At 43.6% G+C, this 19,788-nt stretch overlaps 1 protein-coding gene across 1 annotated transcript in view; it reads right to left on the bottom strand.

The window, feature by feature from the left end:
* Positions 1-19,541, bottom strand: part of NID2 (nidogen 2 (osteonidogen)) — a 67,441-nt gene extending 47,900 nt beyond the window's left edge. The window contains exons 1-5 of the mRNA XM_011999727.1: positions 19,080-19,541; positions 18,161-18,466; positions 11,019-11,251; positions 4,890-5,191; positions 4,449-4,808 (exon numbers count right to left, since the gene is read on the bottom strand). Of these exons, the coding sequence (XP_011855117.1) occupies positions 4,449-4,808; positions 4,890-5,191; positions 11,019-11,251; positions 18,161-18,466; positions 19,080-19,307 (1,429 nt within the window). The 5' untranslated portion in view covers positions 19,308-19,541. The remainder of the gene's footprint in view (positions 1-4,448; positions 4,809-4,889; positions 5,192-11,018; positions 11,252-18,160; positions 18,467-19,079) is intronic.
* Positions 19,542-19,788: the final 247 nt, after the last annotated feature.

The following is a 19,788-nucleotide window of genomic DNA, read 5'->3' as shown; positions in this document are numbered from 1 at the left end:
TAACATGAAGACTTTTTAAATCTCACTTTTTTTTTTCCATTTAATGCTTTTTTTTTTTTTTTTTAACTTTTTTCATGTCCTTAATAGAAAGAAAAATGGGGTGGGGATACATCAGAGGAAAGAAAGAAATGCCCTGCCAAAGGACTTCAGACTTGTCCTAACTGGGAGTTTGTAACAAAAATGGAAAATTCTCCTCTGCACTTGTTCTGAGCCACCTTTCAATCTTCATTTTCCCAGAAACACTTAAGCACTTGTCTGCAGCCCTTGGCCGGCCTGCCCTTCTTCACGGAGGGCCCTCGCCCAGCCACAGGGGAGGTTCCATGGTGTGGACCGGGTTCACTGGGCCAACACAGAGGGACACGGGAGGCTTCGTGCACAGGGCTGCCTCAGGACAGCTGGAGCGACTATTAACAATTTTTACCGCTACCTCAAACAAAAAGAATGGGCATTTTCACTGCAGGACAAATTCTTCTAAGTTTTTCCATCTCCCAGAATGACAGACTAGTTAGGAAAACCATATCCAACTTTATAATGAAAAAACAGTGGAAAGCTTTTTCGTCCAGTTTTCATGTTTGTTTAATTTTGATGTATGTGTGTGGCATGTAACGATGCTGTTGGCAAACAGTGATCAGGACCCTGGGGGTGGCCTTTTACAACTGCTGGCATGACACTAACAGGCTGTCTTCACTTCTGGTGAAGGGAGAGGGGCCCTACCAGGGAATCTCCTCATACAGGTGTCTTCACAGGTATTGGGGGGCAGTGGGGACTCCTGGTCGCAGACCCTCTGCAACCTGGAGGTGCACCCAGCGGATGGTCTTTGGCACCTGGAGGGTTGCACTGGCAGCAGAACCTGCTTGAATTCTTCTCAGGGTGGAAGTCGAGCTTGCAACATGCTCCTGCAGCCTTTCCCAAGGCCAAAAGTAGAGTGGGACTACATGAGGTTTCTGAAAGCCAGGTGTCCCTCCTCCTAACTCATCATGCAGACAGATTAAATTAAGCTGCATATAGCACCGCCTCAGCAGGCTTAAGAATAACTAAGACCCCTATTGGTAAACCTCATTCCTTTCTACTCACAACACAGGCAGTCCCATGGTCCCAGGCAACTGAAGCCCTCACTGCCAACTCTCTCACCTCACTGCCTTCATCAACCTTTGTCTCTGTCTCTCTCACTCCCTTCCTCCCTCCTCATTCCCACCTCTGCACCTCCGCTCTTGTCACTTCTCTGTTCATGTTTTCACAAATTCTCCCTTTCATACTCTGACCCCAGGCCTGGCTCAAGCCCCTCCTTCCTCACAATGACTTCCCCAACAGCAGTGACACTCCTGGAGAGTGCCTTTGACTCTGTGTCACCCTACAGCTTTCTCTAATTTCTTCATGGCTTTGTTGCAGTCTTTGCCCTTGCTAGAAAAGTCGCTAAGTATTCCCAAGCTCAGTTTCCATCTCTGTAAAATGGGAAGGATGATAGTACCTACCTTACAGGACAATTTTTTTTTCAGACAGTATCTCTCTCTGTTGCCCAGGCTATGCAGTGGCACAATCATGGCTCACTGTAGCCTGGAACTCTTAGGCTCAAGTGATCCTCCCACTTCAGCCTCCTGAGTAGCTAGGACCACAGGTGAGCACCACCACACCTGGCTAATTTTTTAAATTTTTTATAGAGACGAGATCTCCCTATGTTGTCCAGGCTGGTCTCAAACTCCCCACAGGACAATTCTGAGGACTAACCGTAATAATGCAATCTAATGCCAAGTTCCCACTTTAGAGCAGCAGGCTGCACTCAGCAAATGCCAGCCAAAACTTCCACTAGCACCGAGTCAGAGACAGGTACATGGCAGGTGCTTGGGTAACTTTTTGACTTCACAACAAAACTACCAGAGCTCCCTGGAAACAAGACTCCTCAGACAAAGCATGCTTGCACACCCACCTACTGCTGTTCTGTGGCCTAGGAAGACAGAGCTCGAGTGTGGCCGGGACATTCCTGCCTGGTGTAGACATGATCTAAAAATCTAAATTTCTGAACAAAAAGAAAGGTCTGTAAAATGAGTCCCTAAGGGGAAAACAAAATGTAAAAAGGAGTGATATTTTCTGGGCCTTTAACTAAATCTTGATTTCTTGGTTTAGCAAGATGACTACCCTGAAGCTTCAAGGGGAAACTAAAATGTATTGGGCAGGTGCTTCCCAGGCTCAGTTTCAATTCTCGCAAGTACATGACGAGGTCTTCATTAACTCTGTTTTAGGGCTGAGGAGAGCCAAGGGTCCAACAGACTCTATGTCTTGCCCCAAACCGCATAGCAGAGCTGGGAGTCAAGGTCAAGTCCACTCAGCACCAAAACGATGTGCTTTCTATTCCATCAGTAGAAAAAGCCAGATGTACGCCACATGCTGGGTCCTTACTACCGTGCAATGTTCTATGTCCCTGCCACTGCCACCCCACAGCTTCCCAGAGGAAGTCCACACTTACCAGATAGACCTCTGAGCCTCCAATGTTTTATGTGAAAAAAATGGTCACTGCATCCCCTCAAAAGTATTTAACAATTGCGTGCTTCTATACTTCACACATCCCCCTAAATTCCTTTAAAAAAAAAACTGGATTTTTTTGTCTAAGTTTCAACTTCTAGTTAGATTTCTTCCCCCCAAATGTGTATTAACCAGCTTTTTCACAGGCGTTTTTTGCCATTACCAAGATGTCTATAGTGGACTGCATCCGGCAGGTGATAAAATATCATAGTTCATGCCCCACAGCGGTTATAGCTGTGCCTCTGTTCTACTCTATGGCTGGTTCCTGAAGCCTCCTGCCCTTTACTCCAGTGATCTCGAGCTCTCAGAGCCCGAACCAGGGTGTGCAGTCCCTTCTTAACCCTTTAATACATGACTCCATAGATCTGCTTTTTAATATTCCCACGCTCTTCCCGGGGAAGGAAATCACAACCCACAAATGAGAAGGCCATTCAGGAATGCATCTTTACCTCAAATCCCTTTGTGAAAATCTTGGATACTTGGCTTTAAAATGTACTTACAGGAAACTCATACTTTAAATTCTGGAGATTCTCAGAAGGATCTGAAGGTTCTAAAGACTTCCAATAAAATTTACATCTTCAACTTCATGGAAATGTGGCCCCTTAGGCACAAATTAACGCGAAACTCTTTAATACGCACATTCTTCATTCTCTACCCATCCTCCACCCCATTCCCACTGTTTTAAATCTTCTAAAATTAGTAACAGCAGCCACTATTTATTAAGAACCAGTGAGTGCAGACATGAAGCCAAGAACTTCACATACCCTGTCTCACTGAATCCTCCCAAGAAAGTCATGAGAAATCAGAGGCTTACGGGTTACATAAGTTACTTCATCACCCAGCCAACTTGGTAGCCCGGATTCAAACCCGAGGCTGACACCAATGTACTCCCTCGAATCCTTATACAACGCCACATTAGTCAGAAAATATTTTCTTCCCTCCTGAAGTTAGTACTTCTCCATGCAATATCCTGCAGATAATACCAGAGCCGAACCCAGAAGGCTCTCTCTGCTAGGTCAGCCATGTTTTAGCCACAACAGTGACAGGAAACAGAAAAGGTGGAAAAACATGGAGATTCAGAACAAAGCAGTCACCTCTGACCTCTTTCTTCCCATCAGAGGTCAGATGAGCAGTCCCTGGAACAAATGGGAGTGAATCTGGGTCAGTTTCCCATTCACATCTTTCCATGCCTGATGGAGAAGAAACAGCCGGCATGACAAGTCTCCAGGAGGACTAGAAGACTGACATAGGCCCCGTGTCCGTGATAATTAACCACCGCCTGCTCTCGGCATCTCCCTCCTCGCCTCTCAGTCCGATCAGTGAGTCATGAAATAAGGACAGGGCTCCAGGGAGGTGCATGCCACAGCTGCACAGCCGTGAACCAGAAATGACAACAGACACAGGTGTTTAGTCATTTTCTTTCCCTGCGGGCTCTCCTCTCCCACACATCACAAGCATATCTCCCCAACCAAGGGAAGTGCTAGGCTTGTCCCACAACAGAGTATGAATCTGGCCTGTTCATCTGAGCCAGCACAACTCACCACTTTAAAAAGCACAAACCCATCCCTCACTGGAATGTGTATGAAGCCACAAAATGTTTTACCTTTGCTGAACTTTCAAACTGAAATAGTTCTTTACACTTGAGAGCGTAGCTGGCATAACAAACCCAGTTTTCCCCCACTCACTTCATGAGGCCCATATTTTAAAAAAAACATTATTAATGATCAAGAGATTCCAAACAGAATCTGCCTGCCAAGATTTATTTGGCAAAGGAAATTTACTCTATCTCTTGAAACACAAGGATTAAAAATTAGATCCAATCTTCCTTTTGCTAAACTTTGCACCTACCACTTAAGAGAAAAATCACAACTCTATGCAAAACCAGCAAGGTTAAGATGAAACCTCAGCACCCAGTTTTCTAATGCACTCACCCTCAGTGTTGGAACCTATGTTGTCTTCCAGTCCCACCTCATACGTCCCTCGACTTAGGGGTGTAGTGTGACCTGAAGCGGGGTAATTTCGAAGAGCAATTTCTTCTTCGGGATGAGCTGGGGGAACATCCATTTCTGAAGGCACTGGCCCTCCATCTGGGTAGGGCTGGATGCTTCTGTTTTCAGGGTACGGTGGTGGAGTTTCCCAGGAAGGAGCCAGTGAATCTCCGTCTACCTCGGGTGGAGCTGGGCTTCTGGTGCCTCTCTCGTCCCAGGCCTCAACTTGGCCTTTTAAATCTGGGCCCTCTACCACTCCCAGAGATGTTCCTTCTTTGGTGAGAGGGTCCAAGGTAGCAGATTCTGTTTCAGGATAGAATGGCCAATAAGTAGGTGTTGGATGCAAGGGGGAGAACAGATCAGAATCTGGAGGGGAGATCCTACCCTCTAAAGGCTTTGTATCTACTTTGGACTGGAAGGAAACATCAATGCTGCTGTGGCCATTCAATGCCTCCTCTGGTTCACCCGGAAGGTATTCAGCTTCCTCCTCATTCACATCATAGTAATCCAAATTGTCCTCATTATAGTCAGTTTCCAGGGCCGTAGCATGGCTGAAGGAACGTCCCAGGGGAACAGAAGAGCGGGCAGCAGAAAGGTCTCCAACTGCGGCTGGCCTGACATTGTCCAACAGGGAAGTGCTGCCGATATGGAAAGCCCACACTCCAGGGATCCCCAGGTTGCTTAGTCTAAATAAAAAGGAAACAGTCGTTGTAACAAATGTAACAAAAGTGTCCATTCACCCACCTTCCTAGAAGGTGAACAACCAACTGAAAGACAGCTGGGCATGGTGGCTCACACTTATAATCCCAGCACCTTGCAAGGCCAAAGTAGGAGGATGACTTAAGCCCAGGCGTTTGAGACCAGTCTAGGCAACAGAGTGAGACCCTGCCTCTACAAAACACTTCTCTAAAAAAAATTAGCCAGGTATGTGCCACACGCCTGTGCTTCCAGCTACTCAGGAGGCTGAGGTGGGAGGGGCACTTGAGCCCAGCAGTTACAGGTTACAGTGGGCTTTGGCTGCAACCACCGCACCCCAGCCTGTGTGGCAGAGTGAGACCCTGTCTCAAAAAAACAAAAACCAAACAACCTGAAAGGCTATTAAGATCAGGTTCAGTTTTCACTGGTATATAAAACCAAATAAAAGCAGACTTACATGGTAACTAAAAGGATCATACTGGACTTTTGATGTGAACTACCTTTTATTTAACATTATGTTTCAAAGCTGCACGCCAGAGAATGCCAGGCCATCAAATTAGCAATCTGCTCTACAATCCAAATGGTTTATCTAAAATCTGGCTATCTGAAAATAAACAAGGAATGTAGGAATGTTTCATCCTTCCTCCACTTGTCTGGAAACTTATAACACATTTTAAAAATGTATGCTTAAAACTCGACCAAATACTGACACTCCAATGACTACTATATACTTTCAAGAGTTGGTGATGCCCTTTCCCTGTGCCAAGTGTTTCACATTCTTCAATACAGTCTGCAAGTTACAGGTGATCATGTTCAACTTTATAGAGGAGAAAATAGGTTTTAAAAGGCTAACTGATCTTCTGAAAGTCACGTAATAAACAACTGGCTCCGAATTCAGTTAACACCAAAGCCCATGCTCTACACATCTACGTTATATTATGACAGAAAACCATACCACACACTGCAGTCAATAAGCATCTGAATTATCATTACTCTACAGAATATTAAAGACATTTCATTGTTTATTCACTTGAACTGACCAATTCGCTAATCCACAAAGAACGGTGAGTCAACGTAAAAAAATTCAAAGAAATACAAATGCCAAAACCTAAAAAAAAATTTTTTGCACGGAAAAAGTTAAGGAGCAAATAAGAAAGTAGCTTAGAGGTCTTTTAAAGACTTCTGGAAACAGCTCTCTCGTTTCCTCTATGAGAAAAGAACATGGACTCCATTCAGTTTCCAAATATCCCAATATTTAGTTATTTTAGTCAATGATATACCCTAAAGAGAACAACTACATAGGAGTTCTGAAAATATGGGAAAACTTGAGTGAACAAGGGTCTGGCTATGTTGAAAATGCCAGTTTGTATACTCCTCTGATATTTATGCAAAACACCAGGCTCAAATTCTCCCAAGCAATGGAATTACCTCAAAAGTCAGTCAGTGAGGAATAAGAGTCAACGGCTAATAAGATAATAAAAAATTCACTGAATTGTATAAGAACAAAATATCTTTCTTCATTTGGGTGGGTACTCATCATGTTCATGTGGATTTCTATAGTAACAATATTTTTCAGTACAATTTGAAAATGTCTTTCTCTTGTGTGTATGTGTGTGTGTACACGTGTATGTATATGTATATGCTGTGGTCACTATTGTGATAAATTTAGGGAAAGAGAAGCATAGAAAGAAAAACTGATTTTGTGTGCAATATGCTATATATATTTGTTAAGTTCATAAGAATTAATGTTGGTGTTTATTGGTAAGCAAATAAGGAAAACTAAATACAGTAAGAGAAAATTCTGAAGTTCTGAGGATATTGAGTTTATTATCACATTAGAGGTGTTACAACTATGAAATTTCCTCTTGAAGTTAGAAACAAACTATAAAATATTCAATAAGTGGAAAAATACAGATTATGGCCAATAAAAGCTAAATAAAAAAAACCTTCTAATTATATATAAATCACTATCCTGGGTTTTGTCACTATGCATAATGGAAAAGTAACCAATTTGAGTTTATTTTAAAAATCCAAGGTTATCTGGAAACTTAGTAATAGGAAGAGTTTTATTTATTAATTTATTTCTAGATTTCTTAATTTATTTCTAGAAAGGAAAATTGGGTTACAAAATGGGATGACAATGCCTTCCTCCCTGGGTTGTTAGGAGAAGTGAGTGAGAAAACCACATTAAAATGCCTAGCACTGACCAGGTGTGGTGGTTCACGCCTGTAATCCTAGCACTTTGGGAAGTCAAAGTGGGCGGATCACCTGAGGTTAGGAGTTTAAGACCAGCCTGGCCAACATGGTGAAACCCCATCTCTACTAGAAATACAAAAAAATTAGCCATGTGTGATGGTGTGTGCCTGTAATCCCAGCTACTTGGGAGGCTAAGGCTGCAGAAAAGCTTGAACCCAGGAGGCAGAGGTTGCAGTGAGCCAAGGTCATGCCACTGCACTCCAGCCTGGATGACAAGAACAAGACTCCATCTCAAAAAAGTAAATAAATAAAATGCCTATCACTGGCCCTACACATCATAAATACTTATTAACGACTGTCTTGTCTTCCAGAATATAGAAAAGTATGATTTCAAAATATACACGTGTGAATTCATATTTAAATTTGCAGAGGAAGAGTATGACAAACATTATGAACTATATAATTTATGACCTTTGAGCTCACAGTTGTGAGACAAATTCGAGGAAGAAAATAATTGACTAGGAAAATAACTTTACTCTTAATTACTTATTTATTTAGAGGTAGGGTCTCACTCTGTCGCCCAGGCTGGAGCATAGTGGTATGATCATGGCTCACTGTAGCCTCAACCGCCTGGGCTCAAGTGATCCTCCCACTTCAGTTTCCCAAGTAGCTGGGTCTACAGGTGGACACAACCACACCCAGCTAATTTTGTTAATTTTTAGTAGAGATTAGGTCTCGCTATGCTGCCCAGGCTGGCCTTAAATGCCTGAGCTCAAGCAATCCTCCCACCTTGGCCTCCCAAAGCGCTGGGATTAAAACCACCTTGCCCAGCCTAACTTTACTCTTGAGAGATGCATACTAAGGCATGTAGCAATGAACTGGCATAATGTTTGTGACTTACTTTAAAACACTTAAACAAGCCGGGTGCGGTGGCTCACACCTGTAATCCTGCACTTTGGGAGGCTGAGGCAGGTGGATCACCTGAGGTCAGGAGTTTGAGACCAGCCTGGCCAACATGATGAAATACTGTCTCTACTAAAAATACAAAAATTAACCGGGTGTGGTGGTGGGTGCCTGTAATCCCAGCTACTGGGAGGCTGAGTCAGAAGAATCGCTTGAACCCAGGAGGCGGAGGTTGCAGTGAGCACAAGATCACGCCACTGCACTCCAGCCTGGGTAACAAGAGCGAAACTCTTCTCAAAAAAAAAAAAAAAGAAAGAAAAGAAAGAAAAAAAAATTAAACAAACAAAGAAATGAATCTGGCAAAATGTTTACAATGTGTAAATCTAGGTGATGGGCATTTGGGTGTTCATTTAGTTATTCTCTCCACTTTTCTGTATATTTTTGAAAATTTAAATAATGAAAAGTAGAATAGAAGATTATATTGAAGGACATTTCTAAAATTTTGATGTACAGAAGTTCCTCCTAAGAATAACTCCAAGATCCAAAATCAGAAAGGAAAAGAGACCGGTAACTTTGACAATCTGAAATGTACGACTTCTAAATCATATACCCTTTCTCAGCAATTCCACTTTTAAGAATTTATTTTAGGGAGAAATGAGAATGTGAGCAATGTTTACTATGCTGTTTACTGCAATGATATTTATAACAAGAAAAATCAGAAATATGTGAAATGTTCATTCATAAGCTGTCTTTATACATATATGACACAATGTTTTATAACCTTAAAATGGTAATACAGACAGACATCTGACTGAAAGACCCCTACGAGAAGATATTCATGTGAGAACACCACTTACATAGCAAAAGAATCATTTTGGTTTTAAAAGTTTTGTATATACCTGAATGCTATAGAAGGACCGTTAACACTCATTATCACTTGAAGCAGTGATTATGGGTAACTTTTTCTTTTATTTCACATTATTCTGCATTGCTTGTGCTTTACAGTTTGTATTAAGCATGGATTACACTAAAGAAAAATATGTGAGTCATTTGGCCCCATATCTTACTCTGCTTTCGCCAAGCAATTCAGAGATTTCTGGGAAGTATCAAAGATAACAATGAAGGAAGGCATGAAAGGGGTTAGATGGAAATGCTGTCTGTGTGTTTGTGTGTCACACATGATTGTGAGTGTTAGTTCCAAGAGACCTTTACGGCTCTGCTCAGGGAACACAACTGCTTTTTCCCACAGGTCTTTTGGCCCCACTGTCTCCTGTCTCCTGTGTAGATGCCAGCACTTACCCAGGGCTCTGTAATTGTTGATCTATTTGTCTATCAACCCTAATAGGGTACAAGCTGCTGGTGTGCAGGACCAGTGTCTTAGAAATCTTTGTATTCCATGTGCTTGGCCATTGTCACCTCTCTATAATGCCTGAGGAATAATAAATCTCTGAGCTCCCAAGTAGAAGAGGAGGGTGGAACCAGAGGAGGAAAAGTAAGGAACTGAATTTGCTTCAGAATCCAGACTAAGTGGCAGCCTAGATGGAGCCCTAAAGATGCCCAATGTGGGTCATAAGGATGGGAAAGGAAACAAGGACTCAGCATAAGAGAAAATAAGTAGTTCAGCACTCCAGACTTGAGCTTGGATTTTGGCTTCATCACTTAACCTTGAGATCATAGGCAATTTACTTAACTTCCCTAAGTTCCTCTGTAAAATTGGGAAAATAGTAGTACTAACCTACAATTCTCGTGAGTTTTAATTAAGATAACATCTGGAAAGTATTTAGCACGATGCTTGGCAAATAGTAAGTTTTCAATAAATGTCAGCTCTGAGTAACCAAATCTGGCTATAGTGGTCTCTTTCTGGTAGCCGAGCAGAGCAGATGGCATGCAAAAGTATAAGGTGTTTCTATACCTACCCAGAACTGATTAAATGAAGCCGAGAAGCAGTTAATGGAGGCCAGGAAGTAACCAATGTATTCTGTCTGGCTTCTGTATTCAAGAAATGAATAAAAGCAAGGGCACCCCTATCCCCCTCATACGCCCCCCCCCAAAAAAACCTGAAGTCAATAAATATCCTACTGGCACTATCTGTACTGGCAAAATGCAGAAGAGCTTATTATGACACTAGCTAAGTAAGCCCTCTGGATCATTCATTCATTCATCCATCTATTTATGAAATGCCCATTATGGGCAGACACTGATGAATCTAAGGAATGGGTTCAATTCACTTTAGGTAATGAAGCCAGAGAGACATCCTCAGACTTCCGGAAACCTATAAATCTTAGTTATTTTTTTTTGCAAATTACATTACTCAATTTAATGTTTAACAGTATCTGTCCAAAAGACTAAATCACAGTGTTTCCTCCTGTGAAATGATTAATCTGGGAAACCTCAAACAGGGCGGTTTATGACTGGGTATTTTTATGTGGTTCCAAGAGCAATGTTTTTCATATCAAGCCTCAGTGGCTCTACAAATATACACACATACTGTTCTGTTTCCAGTATCTATACCCAATAGAGCAGGAAAAATAAAGGACCTTTTATGTTTTGGTGAACTTGATCCTTCCAGGGTTTAATCTAGTTTCTCGGTTTTGACTTGATGCCTTGCTTAGAAGCCACCAAGATATTATTTAATGGTCTTATGGTCACTTGTGTTCAGGTACCTCCTAAAAGTCCTTCTATTCAAATAGGAAAGGGCTTCAGCTCAATGTTACTTACTGATAGAGATTTTTCACAGACTGTTCAGTGCTAGTCAAGCTGAAATACGGTCCTTCTGACTTCAGATCATCAGCCTCCCCTCGGCAGAAGCCCACCCGAGCTGGAAGCTGAAGCTGGACATTGTAAGACTCTTTGGGGCGGGTTCCAAGGAACTGCAGGCCGTTGGCAGGATAAAGAAAAAGGGCGTAGCTATCAGACCCATCAGATGCCAACACTGCCTGGAAAGTGTTCAGCTGTAAGAAAAAAAAAAGAGAGAGAGAGAAACGTCCTGTAAAAAAACAAATAAACGAAGAAAGAAACAGAATGCAAGCAAAGCACCATAAAGTACAAAGAATTTTCCCCTTTCTCAGGATTCCTCCAAACTGTTTTTAAATGTCATCTTCTTTAAAATTTCCTCTTCAAGTTACTAATATAATTTCATAAGTGATATTATTTATTATTGCAAATACCATTTGTCAATTTAGATTAATACTTGAAATATGCATAGGTAAAACGTAGGTTAAAAATATATACACTTTTAAGTTTTCAAACTTCTCTCACCCAAACCTCTTTCAGCGCTAAGAGCAATCAGCAAAATTAACTTGTCCATCCTGCAGTCACTGCCCTAGTTTATAACCCTAGGCGCTCGGCATCTCTCATTGGTGTCATTCATTCATTCATTCATTCATTCATTCATTCATTCATTTATCCATTCATCCATTTATGCCCACTATGGGCAGGCACTGTGTTAGACCTCGTTGGTCAAAAGGCCTCCTTACTGTCTCACAGCCTCACTTTCTCTCCTGTTCCATCTACACTTTCATACGAGCATCGGGGTTATCCTCATTTCACAGATGAGAAAAAGACACAGAGGCTAACAGGTCTTCCTCAGGTCAGGTGGCAAGTATGTGGTGGTGGGCCAGCCAGCTCTACAGCCTGCACCCCAGGACACCCTAACACCTCCTCAACGTGTCATTCAAGGTGAGTTGTAACCTGGCTGCATACGTCCCTCCCAGGCTCAGTTCCACTGCATCTTTGTCAGACTATTTAATAGTCCCCATTTGCACCATGTCCTTGGATGCTTCTACACTTTGCTCATGGTTCCCTGTGCCTAGAAACCCTCCTAACCTTCAAATGCTGCCACTCGGAGGTGTTTGTGATTATAGAATAATTTCTGTTCTCTGAACCTCTGTAACGCCTTTATGAGCATCTCCAGTGAGCATTCACCTCATTATGCTTGGTTAGTTGTTTATATGTTTGTAAACACTATTCATTTATTCATTTGTACACTAATTCAAACAGCCAAGTGTTTACTTAAGCACCAGACATTATGCTGATGCTGAGGATGCGAAGGAGCAAAGGACAGACTCTGCCCAGGAGAGTCTCATGGTGTAGGACAGGGAAACAGTCATGGTTGAAATTGTAGGAGAGTCAGTGGAGAAGGTGGTAGAGGCCACAGAAGGGGGTGTGTGTGTCCAGGACCTCAGGATGGGGGTTGGGAGGTGTCACAGAGGCAGCCGGTGAATGTTATAAACACTGCAGGAGCCAACACAGACCAGAGAGAGACCAGGAGCCTGAATCCACTGCCAATTCAACACCCAGGTCCTTATAGGATCACTCCTTAACATTCCGTCTACCCTCATGTTTTCAACAAGATGAGATTTTTGCCTTTACCTTCATTCAGCGACCACTCCTCCTAAAGATCTGTTAACAGTGCTTGATTCTCTAAAAAGGTGTTATGTTTAGGCCTCTGAAACTCTCTCTCTCACTAAATCACACTACTTTTACCATTTAGTAAGGAACTGGAAAGGTATTTTTAAAACACAACTTACTTCATAAATAATATGACTCTTAGAAATATTATTTACTGGTAAGTATCATTACCTCTCCATTCTGCTAGACAGACAAACTCGGGCACAGAGAAGAACATCACATCTCACTGAAGGAAACAGCAAGGAAGGAACGGGCTCTTCCCTTTGTTCTAAGCCTACTCCCACAGTTGTGCTAGCTCTTTTCTAATGTTAATTTTTCCTTTCAATGTTTAATTTCAAGGTAGGGTTTTGAGGTTTTGCTAATAGGACAAAGAAACATAGATGTAACACACTCTTCAAGAGCAAATAAAATACAATCAGCCATTCTTTTAGTTCTCTAACCCAGAAAAAACAACATCTTGCTTTGCTTCTTTCATTCATTCAATTCACAAAGTAACAGGGTGCCTAGTATATTTGTTATTGTTCCAGTTGTTCATTGTTCATCAGCAAAGCTTGACTTTTCCAGAAACAAAAAGCAAGAAATGTTTTTAGAGCTTCTCAGTGCTAGGAAGCCACAACTACTGCCAAATATAAACAAAGGCTGTTCTGCCTCATGTCTATCCGTAAGATAGTCTACATCCTCAACTAATGTGGACTCAATAACTTCAGAGTTGTACATTAGTCAGAATAAAGAAAAATCTACTAGGGAAAGAAAAGTACTCGAAAACAGAGAAAAAAAAACCCATTGTAAAAAGCTAAGTTTTCAAAGCTCCTGGCACCGATCTCCCATAATAAATGTGAAACAGGAGAGAATCCTGTTCTAAATTTAGAGAAATTCTGTAAGATAAGGAGGTTGTAGAGACTGTGAAGAATTGAAGGGGATGGGGAAGGGGGGACGAGAGAAGTAAACAGAGCTGTGAAGAGGAGAGTCTGGCTTTTTGCTGTGCACTGTGGGCATTTAGCACTTTATTTTATTCATTCATTCAGCCAACCAGCCAACAAATTCATTTCAATTAAAATTTACTCAACATCTTCTATATACTATCCTTGAGATGAGCACTCATTATGGGTGGCAAGTATTTAATTGCTTTGTCTCCACCAAAATAGGCAAATATCAGAGGAAGGAAATAACTTCCTTTTAAGTAGAATTTATGATCCCAAAGTACATGCCAAAGGAGTTTGGCTGTTTAAAAGCCACCCACACACTAAATGATCACTTGTAAAGTTCTCAGTTGGTTCTACAAAATTCTACATCTAATTGCTAAAGAGCCCACTTCATGAAGTCTTGAAGGGCTCCCCCTCTCAAAAAACTCCTTGACTGGCTTCCAAACAGGAAAGGTCCTCGCATTCCTAGATACAAGCCTCTGCAAGAGCCGCACAGGCTCTGTCTCCAAAGAGAAGCCCTCAGATGGGCTGCCAAACCCGACATACGAGTCACTGGTTCCCAGCTCCCCCAGGATCCCAGAGAGGAGAGAGGGGCCTCCATGGGGAGAGGAGCAGCACAGAGAGGATCAGGGTGAGTGGCTGCAGGCCCTGTTATCAGAAAGAGAGAAAAGCCAGAGCCCTCTGCAGAAACCAGAGCCTGACTCTTCCTCCCAGGTACAGGACATCCCAATCAATGTTGAAGTGACACTCATCAGAGTCAGGCTGATGCATACAACACGCACCCCTCTAAGAATTTCTAAATTTTGCAATTCGTTTAATTGACTGCAGCTATCTGGCCAAAAATCAGAATAGTGACATCCTTTTCTTCAAGGGGCTTGCCTATAGAGGCTTATCAAAATGAAAATGAAAATGAAGCATTAGAGTGACTCTTATAGGGGTCACAAAGTTCTCTTTGTCATCTTCCTCAGGAACACATGTCCTCTAGAGCTGTAGGATCATTGGGTCTGGCCTCCAGTGTTTGCTGTGAACACTAACCTCCATTCCTTAGCATAGTTCTTCATCTCCCACTGCCTGTAGGACACTGTCACATGCAGGACTGTCTCTCATTTATTTTACTGCACTAAATCCTATAGATCCTGCCAAAAATTCAAAGACAAATGCTGAGTACTATCACATCCCTAATACTATTTCCTTCCTGATACTCTTCAGCAAAATGTCAGCCTTTCTAATTTCCATATATGGTTCAGCATTAACCAATTTCCATATATGTCTCTATTCTCTTCATCTTCACAGTGATATCTCAGACTCAGGCTGAACTCTCTTGCATAGGCTGTAGACCGCCCCTCTTCTAAACCTTGTCTCCAGAAGTCAAAAAGCTACAAAAAGTCCTGCTTTTACCTCTCATTTTCTCTGTGAAATCCAACAACCTCCATCAATGACTATCAACCTTTGAACCAAGTCAACATGTCTCAGTCCCCAACCACGTGGAGGCCTCCATTGGGCAATGTCTTAATTTGTGTTCTGTTGCTTACAACAAAATATTTGAAATTGGGTAATCTACAAAGAAAAGGAATTTATTTCTTACAGTTATGGAGGCTGAGTAGTCCAAAGTTGAGAGGTCACATCTGGTGAGGGCCTTCTGGTCAGTGGTGACTGCAGAGTGCCAGGCACTTAGGGCATCACGTGGCGACAAAGCTGAGTGTGCTAATGTGCTAGCTCAGGTCTCAATTCCTCTTCTTATAAAGCAACCAGTCCCACTCCATGATAATCCAGTAATCCATGAATGAATAAATTAATCCATTCATGAGGGCAAAGCCCTTATGACCCAGTCACCTTTCAAAGGCTCTACCTCTCAATACTGCCACATTGAGGATTAAGTTTCAACACGGTTTTCAGAGGGGACAGATATTCAACCATAGCAGGCAACTTCCACTCATCTGTCTTCTGTTATGGCCTGTGACTCCTTCATCCACTTCTCTGGGCCCAGCTCTCTCAATCTTCTCCCAGGTCATGTTCTAGCTCAGAACAATCTCTCTTGCTACCTCGTTCTCAATATCCATTCTTTTTATCCCTTTCAACCCAACTGAAATTCCAGATAAACAAAACATTCCCCACACCACAGAGATCTATACAACTCAGTTGTCTCTAACCCCATCCCTAAAATGACAAAAACAAAACACTCCTCTTTCCCCCAAAAAAGCACAGCTAAAGTAAACACTAGTCCTCCACGTCTTCCATTGGTAAGTATTTCAAAGGTCTACACCATAACATTTTTGCTCTGTGAACTACCTATGACAGTTTAAGAAATCTCAGATTTACTGAGTTGACAAACACTATCTGTTCATATTTTTTTTTCAGATACAATTACACCTTGATATTCCTGCAATATCAGGTGCAACATCTGGTCACACCTGACAGGAATATCCACAGAGAAAACAGGCACCAACTGCGATTGTTTTTAATGGCAAAGATGCCATTGCTTTGAATCTTCCAGTTTCCAGTAACTTTGCAATATAAGGTTAGTAAGCCAAAATTTAAGAAGGCCAAGTAGAACTCAGTCCTTCAAGCAAATTACATCATTGTTTGCCAAAATCTATCTCCAAAGAACTATTAAAACAAGAACTCAAGTTCCAGAGCTCTTTAAAATACCAGACAAACCTTCAACACGCGTAACTGAAAGAACATCCCCTATCCAAACAGAATCCTCCTTTCTTCATGAAACATTCTGAAGCCAACTAGCACATGGCAATGTCTGCAAGTGGATTTTAATTAGAAAAGTAAAAGAGAGTTGGAATTTACAAATCTTTTCTACCCTAAACCTCCCCCACCTCCAAAAAAGGACCAGACAAAAGTTTTAATTCCAAAAACCTTGCATTTAAAGAGTTCTTATGCAACAAAGAGAGTAAGCAGATGGTTACCAGAGGCTGGGAAGGGTAGTAGGGGTCAGCGGAAGGTGGGGACAGTTAACGGGTACAAAAGAAAAAAAAAATAGAGAATGAATGAGACCTACCATTTGATAGCACAACAGGATGACTATAACCTGTGATAACAGGTTATTATAGTCAATAATAACTTAATTGTACATTTTTAAATAACTAAGAGTGTAATTAGATTGTGTGTAATACAAAGGATAAATGTTTGGGGGGATGGATACCCCATTCTCCAAAATGTGATTATTACATATTGCATGCCTGTACCAAAACATTCCATGTACCCCATAAATATATACACCTACTATGTACCCTCAAAAATTAAAAAAAAAAAAGGAGTCCTCATACAAAAGATATATATCACAGCATCCTTACAAGATAGAGATCAGTGACATGGGCACGTAACCTCACCTCTTACAGTGGGCATGTACCATCCTTCTGTAGTGAAGAAACATTTCCGTAAGTTAAAATTGAGATGAATCATATGGTTTCAGCCCTTGGAGTATGGCATTTTAGATTCAGGTCTAATTTCATAGAAGCAAGCCCTTACTTTCTTCAGGAATGAGGCAGTTCGCCATTTACCAAGCCGCCCTGGCCCCACTCATATCCATTTGGAGGACTTCAAATGTTGATGACAAGACTAAAGACTGGGAGCCTGGGATTTTTTACTTTCCGCAGCTAGAGACTGTAAAGCACATTGAGGGCAGACTCCTATAAACTAAGGAACATGTGAACTGGTACCTGGAAGGCAATTAGGCAGAAGTTATCAAGAACTTTACCAAAAGTGCATCCTCTCTGACTTACCAATTGCACTTCCTGGAATGTCAACTAAGAACATGTGCAAAGATTTAGCTTTTTAAAAAGTAATTCATGCTATTATTTATAACAATGAAAAATCAGAAAAAGCCTTAATGGCCCCTAGGAACACTGGTTGAGTAAACTGTGGTAAATCTTCTGTATTATATAGGATAATAGCAGGATACAGTAGTATGCATCATCATAAATGATGTTGTACAAATACATTTATTGACATTGAAACATATTCACAATACACTATTCTGTGAAAAAAGCAAGTTATAAAACAATACGTGTAGTGTAAACTCATCATTGTTAATGGACAGCAATAAAGATATACAGAAGAAAAAACTCTGAAAATGTACACAGAAAAATGTTTATCAGTGGTAGGAAAATGAGTGGTTGTTTTCTTTTTAAAAATTCTCTGTATTTTCTGATTTTTTTCCCTTCAATGAACATATAATTAGACATACTTGTTGTATACTTAGAGATGGTTCTAAAAATAAGCAACCAAACAGTAAATTGCCTTATGTTCAAAGGGGCTCCCACATCTGCACTCCCGCTCTCACATCCGCTAAGCAATTTTTTTCGCAATGGAGTGACCACCTGCTAGGGTCTCAGAAGATGCTTACAGACAGCATCTTTCCTCACTTCCAAGCCACTCCAGCCCTGCTACCTCCAACGTCAGGTTCAGTGCAAGAGTAGGCTCAGAAACAACTCCCAGCCAGTCCCTGGGTTGCAGCCCCAGAATTCAAGCCCATCCTTCAATTTCCTCAGCAGTCAAATATCCCTGGTCACTTACCTCTCCCGAGGGCAACGCTCCGCGCTTGACCTCCTCGTAAGCGCCCACCTGCTCCCAGGTGGCCAGGAAGGCGTGGGTGGGGGTAAAGCGCGCAGAGCGCGGGAAGCCAGCGCGCACATAGCGGGCTGCCAGGCCCAGCACTGCCGGGGAGGTGTCCTCTCGGTACAGGACTCGGCCCCTGCCGTGGCTCGTGTCGATGTCGGCCAGGAAAGGGGCGATGGCCGGGAAGTCGGTGGGGAAATCATAGTCCACATACTGCGTTTCCCTGGGGAAGTCCTGAGTGGAGATGATGCCATTGGTGCCCACCTGGGAGAGGACAGGGACAAAAAGGTGACGGTCGCTCAAGCCCAAGGACGCTACCCTGTCGCGCAGGGAGGGAAGGGAACTGACTTAGGCAAAAAGCCTCCCCTTCCCCACCGGCTGGGGGGAGTCTGGATTCAGAGAAACAAGCGCAACTTTTGCAACTGTCCCAGCTCCCCTTACCCCAACCGCGGTGCAGTAGGTCCAGGCGCCCTACAACTCGTTTACCTATCTGCTCACTCCTCTCAAAACCCCGGAGCCCCATGTCCCCGGAGAGGAAGCCTCCAGGTCTGAGGAGGGAACACCCCAGCTCCGCAGACCGGCACAGCCTTCTCGCGGTCCTAACTGCAAAGCCCGCTGGCCGCCCTTAGCAACGCCACCTTTTCTGCCTGGGGCGCGTACGTGGCTGCGAACAATTCTTGCTCTCCCCTGCAGGTCATTCTTGTTCCCCTTCAGCAGCAGGGCAGGCAGCGGCATCGCTCTGGCCGGGTCCCACCGCAAGGGTGCTGGGGGGCTCCGGGCGTGGGGGATGTTTCCTCCCCTCTGGAGGCAGGGTTTCCGTGAGAGCGACCCCTGGGAAGAAGCTGCGGGAAAAGTGCCAGGAGGGGGCTGAACTTACGTAGAGATTGCTGAATCGGGCTTCGTAGAAGTGCAGGGGGTTCGCCAGCTTCACCACGGCTGAGCTTTCGTCGTCGCCTTCCTGCAGAAGCTGGTCTCCCCACGACTCCCCGTATGGGAAGAGCTCGTCTGGGTGCAGCGCCGCGGCCCGCGACAGCAGCAACGGCAGCAGCAGCAGCACTGGTAACGACGACAGCACCGGCCGCCCGGCCACCTGGTCTCCCTCCATGCTCGCTCGGCCGTGCGCTTCCCCGCTACACAGCGCGTCCCGCCCCGGCCTCCAGCCCACTCTCCGCGCCGCGCCAGCCTCGAACCTGGATCTACGCGGGCGACTGGGCGGGGCGGGACTCCAGGCCCACCCAGCACGCTAATTGGCTGAGGCCCTCGGCTGGGGACCAATCACCGGCTCTGAGAAAGTTCGGCAGTGGCCACCACATCTGGTTCTCGTTAAGTTTTCTAAGGCAGCGGCAGCCGCAGCAGCGCGGCTGGCGGGGTAAAAGCTCCTGGCCAGGATTGCCCGGAGCTGCTCCTTCCACTCCTCCCCTAGGGAGCTCCCGGGTCATCCTCTCATCCGGGCTGCCCCGCGGCCCCGACGAGCCCCATCCCCGGGACCAAATGGCCCGCAAGGTCTGGGGCAGCGGCGTTGCAGGAGATGAGCTCAGCGCAAAGGGGACCCCGCGGGGGCGAGCGTGGCTGCTGGCCTGCGAGGT

The sequence above is a fragment of the Mandrillus leucophaeus genome, unplaced genomic scaffold, assembly GCF_000951045.1.
Source record: "Mandrillus leucophaeus isolate KB7577 unplaced genomic scaffold, Mleu.le_1.0 Scaffold60, whole genome shotgun sequence".
NCBI lineage: Eukaryota > Metazoa > Chordata > Mammalia > Primates > Cercopithecidae > Mandrillus > Mandrillus leucophaeus.
This window is presented reverse-complemented; position numbering and strand designations above follow the sequence as displayed.